The sequence below is a fragment of the Hyposmocoma kahamanoa genome, unplaced genomic scaffold (assembly GCF_003589595.1).
Source record: "Hyposmocoma kahamanoa isolate Upper Pololo Valley unplaced genomic scaffold, ASM358959v1 97310, whole genome shotgun sequence".
Classification (NCBI taxonomy): Eukaryota; Metazoa; Arthropoda; class Insecta; order Lepidoptera; family Cosmopterigidae; genus Hyposmocoma; species Hyposmocoma kahamanoa.
Window position 1 is genome coordinate 1 of NW_020655351.1, and position 7,444 is coordinate 7,444.

The 7,444-nt window shown below is 38.0% G+C and overlaps 1 protein-coding gene across 1 annotated transcript in view; it reads left to right on the forward strand.

Moving 5' to 3' along the window:
* Positions 1-750: 750 nt before the first annotated feature.
* The window catches only part of LOC113238666 (ATP-binding cassette sub-family A member 3-like), a gene marked incomplete at both ends in the record, with an annotated part of 10,854 nt that continues 4,160 nt past the window's right edge, over positions 751-7,444 (forward strand). The window contains 5 exons of the mRNA XM_026475502.1: positions 751-922; positions 1,219-1,344; positions 1,997-2,120; positions 4,169-4,299; positions 6,230-6,354. Coding sequence (XP_026331287.1) covers positions 751-922; positions 1,219-1,344; positions 1,997-2,120; positions 4,169-4,299; positions 6,230-6,354 — 678 coding nt within the window. The remainder of the gene's footprint in view (positions 923-1,218; positions 1,345-1,996; positions 2,121-4,168; positions 4,300-6,229; positions 6,355-7,444) is intronic.

The following is a 7,444-nucleotide window of genomic DNA, read 5'->3' on the forward strand; positions in this document are numbered from 1 at the left end:
AATTTAAATTCAACGTTTTAGCTTTTTCATATTCCTTTACATGTCACTACGTTTAAATAGGTTGACTTGGGACATTTTTTCGTGGTTTTTGTATTAGACCCGTCGTCCATTTATTTGTAAGTCAATGCGTTGTGACCTCTTTACATCGTCATCCCGCCTTTTTATCACCTTTTCTCTGGTTCCTGGTCACTTGTTTTCAAAGAATCATTCTTTAATTCCTTTGCTTCATCATTCTCATTTTGTTTCGTTCAGTTGTCACTCCCTGCTGAATCGCAGAAACGAGCACGTCTCCTTTTCAAAATTTGATCAATCCGTTTACTTACTAATAAACTTTTCCAATTCTATTCTAACAAGAGCAAAAAAGACCAAAGAAAGTCTGTTTCGCACTGGCGAGAAGGCCGTGCAGCCTTTTCTGACTGGCTCAAACCGATACCGCGTTAATTAATGTGGTCACTGTCTGATAACGTAACATTCAATTACGCAGTAGAAAAGCAGGTATCCCAAGTCAAAATTAATTTTTGGGTTTATTTTGTATGCGCTTTTAGAAACCAAAAACGTTACTGCAAGCGATTTTTGAAAAAAATATGTAAGAACTTGTGGCAACATTATGCTTATCTAAAGTTAGCTAAAATAATGTTGACGACTGATCGGTAAGGTATTTATTCGAAGTCATAGTTTAACCGAAGCACCCAAACCCACCAATGTTCATAACTGTTTTTTTGGAACTTAATTGAGTTTACTTTGTAATAGGAACGTACAACTCGAGCTAAATTGCTCCAAAAAGCAGCTGGACTAAGTCCCGTCGTCATGTGGGGTAGCGCTTTTGTCTTCGATTGGGTGTGGTTCGAGCTCGTCAACATCCCTATTCTGATCTCGTGTGCCCTTTTTAAAGTCATTGGAATTTCTACATTCAGGCAAATATGTGAGTAAATAGTTCAACATAGAAAAGTGTTCCACGTAGATTCGTTAATAAAAATGACAAAGTTAGCGAATATAGCTCTGAAAAGAACGAATGAAACTTTCAGATCTATGATTAATTTAGGTTCTTGATAATTTTTCAGACCCTGAAAAACACGAAAAAGTTTAGTATGATAGGTTAATTACTGCTATTTTCAGTAGTTTTCAACTCTACCAACTGCGGTAGAGTTCGAGACTGCGCGTAAGTGCCGGAACCAATAAAAAATATATTATTTGTGTTCTCGTTGTACCCTGTTCTAGCTCGCGTACTTATTCTCATGACGGTGTACGGAGCCAGCATGTTGCCGTTCGTTTATATATGTTCGTATTTATTTAATGGACCGGGCGTTGGATTTGTCACTCTTTTCTTTTTCAATGTACTGTTCGGTAAGTATGGTTGCTTCTAGTAATGTTGCGAAACTAACTATTTAACTCGCGTTTTTAATATCTGTACCGTGGCTGTGAGAATTACCAGGCTTATAGACGCGGGATCTGTTTTAGTCTGCCAGAAATCTTTATGCCCATATCATAAGAGCGAAAAAGGTGCTGTCCGTTTCGCCTGTGTCGAGTACCTTCTGTCTTTTTTGCCCTTATTGCTTGGACGTAAAGCTTTTTCAGACCGGTTTAATCGGCTTAAGCGTCAATAAGTATGTTGGCTCTCTATGTTCACGAGACTAGTACAGTCAAGAGCACATCAAGCTTGACACTTTGTAATTTGGACCGTTCTTATCGTAAGCGGCATAGAGTTGGATTTAAATCTTAAGTGTAAAGCTTGACGTGCTCTTGACCCTGTACATTAGACGAGAATAATATGATCGTATTTGTAGCCACGTGTCAATACGTATAATAATATAAAAATGGTTAGTATTTATTATCTTATGTGACAAATTGTCATGTATCTTACAACAACAGTATAGGTATTGGGTCAAGCAGAGTATTATCAACAAAGTTAAATGGAAACTTTGTATCTTCCAAGTTAACCCTCTTGTTTGCCCCTAATAGTTTCGTTGGACTATAATTTTATATTTATCTCGGGCAGGTGTGATGGCCCCGCAAGTCGTAGATATATTATGGCTTCCAAAACACAACACGAGAGTAATGGGCGACGTTATCGATGGTGTGCTGGAGTTTCATCCTCTTTACAGCTTTGTAACTTCTGTAAGGTATGCTGTACAATTATTCTGTGAGTACAAACAAAACAAGACAAATATTTTTAGGAAATCGAAAGGAATCAAAGGCTTTAAATAATATCTAAAGATAATTATCAAATTTAGATATTCAGTGATCAGAAATGATCTTTGAATACCTAAATCTATTTAATTGTATCTGATGCAATTCAGGACACACATCAGCCAATCAGTCGGACAGAAATGATTATTAATTTTATAAAATAAAAATAAAGGATGACATCATTCTAAGTAAAATATCAACCTGCCTTATTATCGTCGATAAGTTAATTTAATGCGAGAAAGTAACTTCGGTGTATAAACCTGTTTATAGACGTATATTTTATCCACAAGTAATAGTTTATTTTAAATAATAGAGCTCCTTGACTTTATTATTAATATTATAATAATATGCGCTACGTACAAAAATAGCTGTGCGCATAAAGATATAAAGTGATTTAAATAGTGATGTAACACGGTACAGTCACAGATCAAGTACTTAATTGGTTCAGTTTCCATTCAAATTATTGTAAATATTTCTCCCGCATTTAATTTGCGACAAATGTCGAGGTCCAATGGATAACTGAAAATTGTTGTGGACTGTATTTCGTATAAAGAAAAAAGTATGTATATTGAAATAACTGTTCGATCTGTCCTTTTTCTTTATTTTAGTAATAAAACTGTGTAGCCATGTCTGTGCTAAACAGCAAAAATGTAATGTGGGCTTAAGATTATGTAATACAATAGAAATAATAATACTAGAATCGACCATACCGTGTTACTTAAGCAGAAGAGATGTTTAAGTAAGTACACTCAGCTAAGACTTTTGTATGAAAACAGCACAGTGACACACCATTGTTGAGTGTGTGCTTTATTATTATGTGTGCGTTATTTTAATTCATATGACCCATCTGTAGGGTCGACGTTTCACTGCGAGTAGACAGCTGCACATACTGATTTATGAAAAATAAACCTGGTGGGCAGCGTGCACAGGCGAGCGTTAAGCCGGTCAGAAACTTTAAGATCTTTATATTAAGAACGAAAAAACATTATGCATTTCGTATCGGGTGGTCCGAGCGGAAGCGACACGCGCACCATGTTTTTTGCTTTTAACGAATGGACATTACAACCCACAATTCGTATAAATTAGTGTGCCTTCCACAAATTGTTTTCGGATGATAATTTATGTCCCGATAGCATTTCACTTAGGCGATTTATTCATTTTCGACCAAGGAGTATTGAAGATGCGAATCAAATGTAATGGATGGTTCTAATCTAGATCAAAAACTGTCACTTGAGCACTGAGTATACTAGAACATAGTCGATTTACCCTACGTAACGTAACTATTCAGGAAACGTGGCTATTGCCGAGTGACTTAACAGATCTCGTGACTAATCGACGAAGATTTTGGCAGCATGGGTGCTTCGTCGATTAACACAGCGATGGGAATGCTGAGCGATAGACTGCATGGGGGAGTAGATCTTTTGTGGCGGAAAAGCCTTTACCTCGTTGCGGCCATTGAAGTGAAGTTAAGTGACAAACCAGTGTTAATAGTGAAGTCTACCCTTAATAACTATCTTGGTGTCTTGGTATCCTGATGGTGGGCACCAAGATGCCACTTCCATAACTGAAACTTCACCTGGGTGCCTTCAATTTAGAAGCTTGTGGAAGCGCTGCGTGACGCGTTTGTGGCGCTTCAGTAATTTTTAGTTCACTGACTGTGACTGCAAAAATGGCGCGCGATGCAACTCCGCTTCTAAATATTGTATAAAAGTTAGTAGTGAGTAGAAGCGCCCAATTTGAAGGCGCCCATATTAGCCTGCACGTGCGCATGACCGACACGTGCCGCTCCGATCTAGCAACACATTTCCTAAGCTACTACAATGCCATATATTACCCGATGCCACGTACATAAAATTGATTTATTAATAAGTTTTTCACACCGGTTCCACTGTATATTCAAACGCGTAAGGACATGATGTGCGCAAGTTTACTCGCAGTGAAGTTGGACCGATATAGGCGTACCCTTAAATTGTATTTTTAGATCGTTAAATCATATCGGTCTGGTCGAGCACATGTGCTACCAAGCCTGTGAAATAATGCAGTCAGTGATGGCGAACATCACTGAGTGCAGCATGGCGACCATGTGCACACATTTCTCCGACGCCTGTTGTAGTGAGTATGCATACAATTTTTTATTCATTAGAGATCAATTCAGGTAAGGTTGATCATTATTTGCCACCATGCTTGGTGCTGAAGGGTGACTATGGTGCACCTTACAAAACAGTAGCAGTAGATCACCTTGTGAAAGAGTTCGTCCAGGGAAGTACTGCCGTCTTACCTATTTCTGCCGCCAAACAGTAATGTTAGCATTACTGTGTTCCGGTTTTGAAGGGTAAGGGTGCTGGTGAAATTATAGGCACATGGGGCTTGTCAACTTATGTCTCAGAAAGCCGTTGTCGAAAGTCTTTGCGATTAAAAGCTCAAGTGGCACTGCAACTGTTATGGATAGGCGTGTCGCTTACCACCAGGCGCACGACTAGTTCGTCCCATCACTTTGTTTGCCAGAGTTTCCGTTAATGAACCAGTTAATATAACCAAAATAACACAAGCTCTTTGGCTACTATAATTATTATAAATAACAAAAGATATAATCAACATTTCTAAGCAACGTCACTTTAGAAAAAATTGCATAAAACCTGTTTTTCCCATAGGGGGTCGATAAAACTGGTACCATAAGCGGGCAAAAAAGTACAACATAATACGAATTACATCTTAGGTTTCTGATTTCTCGACATATTTTAATTTTTCTAGTTTTAAGAATTCTCGTAGGTACCTGATTTGTAAACTCTCTCGAGTTTATTCGAGAAATTAAAAAATCCTAATAATATCAGATTAATCAACTGATACTGAAAAACAAATATATCTAAATAAAAACACAATTTACTTGAACTTCTCTAAATGGTTTTGGTTTGGGTGTTTTGGGTAGAACCCCGGTAAATTCCGTGTTCGATTCCCGTAAGAATCAACTTGGGAATTGAACTTTTCTAAATTGGTTCTGGTACTCTGTTGTAAGCATGTTATAAGGCAACCACCATGGAATCGCGCTACATAGCCAGACGTGGCACAGCCGCTGTCTGCCTTTAAAATAAATATACCATATTATTGAGAAGCTAAGTAACACTTTGTATTGCCCGTGGCGACACAAACTACTCCTTCTCTTGGTACAAGAAATGTCTACTTTATTTATTATCTAGAGAATACATATACCAAAAAGTTTTCTGAGATTTTCTTCAAAGTTAAACACCATCTGTTATAACTATATTAAATTAAAAGAATGCATTCATACAAAGTAATAAGCGCGGGGAAGGTTTTACCTATTTAACCCGTTTTGACCTGCACCTCCCAATTTCAGACCACGCTGAGAATTATTAACAAAATTCAGTATTCTGTTCTGTTATTTATTGCACTCCTATCAAATAGCATATAGACCAAACGTTATCATGGTATGCATTAATGTACAGCAAAATTTACATAAATCATAAAAATGCACCGCACTCACCTTTATTTTATTTTATTTTTTAAATCCTGCTAATCCCCATGGCATGCTAACTTGCCTACCTGCGGAGGGAGAGCCCTAGTGCTACTTGTAATCAGGGTTTCTTACTTTTGCTCAAAAGTGCAAACCTACGCTCTTTGCTTGAGAGACGGTAGGTGGTTTGACCTACAGGCTTCAGGCGATCAGGCTACGAAAGGCTTCAAACAGGAGAAAAGATTAAGTAGCAGTAGAGCTCTTTGTGAAAGAGTTCATCGAGGGTAGTACTGCCACCTTATCTGTTTTTGCAGCCAAGCGGTAATGTCAGCATTACTGTGTGCCGGTTTTGAAAGGTGAGGGTGCTGGTGAAATTACAGGCACACGGGACTTGTCGACTTATGTCTCAGGGTGACGGGTGCAGTAGCTATAATAGATTTAACGTTCTGAGTGGCACTGCAACCGTTATAGATATGCATGTACCTTACCATTAGGCGCACGATGTGTTCCGTCACATAATATTATAAAGAGAAAAAGATATTTATACCTACATAATTATAAATTCACTTACAGTTCCGGAGCATGCACATTGGCGTTGGGTCTCGCCAGGCGTGATGAGATACGTGCTCTTAATGATAATATCTGGTGTCGTCGGGTGGTGCACGCTCATGATGGCTGAGTACAGAATACTGCAGAAGGTAAATATAAATAGATGTTTGTTTGAGTGTTTTAGTGGTAGTAAAGTTCCTTGTGAAACAGGGCGTCCAGTGAAGTACCGCCACCTTACCTATTTCTGCCGCCAAGCTGCTTTCCGGCTTCGCAGCGTAAGGGTGCTGGTGAAATTACAGTCACTCTACACAACTCTTGTGCCCTACCTCTGATCTACTGGAAACATTTTAAAATATCAAGTGGGTCAGTTGTTTAAAAAAATATAAACTTGGTACTTGGTGTAACGGGCTGGTGTCATTCATTCATTCATTCATTCATCAAATATAAAAAACAGAGACTCTTTTGTAGATGCACTTTTTCATTATGTGACTGTCTGATGTTACAACAAAAGATACAACACAAGATACACGACAGTTTTTTTTTTCAGTGGCACCATAACGCATGCACAGTATAGGTACAGATAATATGGTTATAAAAATGTTATTAATGAGGGTGTTATCTACTAAGTGAGGCGAAGTTGTCCTTCATAATGTTTTAAGTACTATGATAATCAGAATTCAGAATTAAGGCTACCGAAATCGGAAATCTAAGGAAAACCGAGACTTTGAGACTATTTCAAATGTAGGTTTCCATGTGTATAGTATAGGTTACGCATATAGGATGCCTTCAAATTAGACGCTTTAGAAACGCTGCAATGGCACCACGGTGGCGCTGCAGCCGCGCCATTACTAAAGTTCATACAATATTTGAAGCGTAGTTGCAGCGTCACTGTCATAACACGTGCGCCAGTTTTGCACAATTTATTAGTGAACTAAAAATTACTGAGGCGCTACAGACGCGCGACTATGGTTCATTTTGCTTGGGTCGAACAGCAGGGACACTGGGTTTATTTCAAAATTTATTTTTTTACAAACGAAATTATAGCTAACATAAAAAAAAATCATTAGTATGTAAAGCACCTATTGAATACAACGGTTTTCTTGTAAAAATTCGAGGTAAGTTTCCATTTTTTTCTCTCGTGAAAATTTAGGAATTGTGTTTTCACACCATATATGTATATACTCAAGTTTACTATCATTGACTTACAATTATATGGACGTCGGGTCCGCGCTAAAAAGT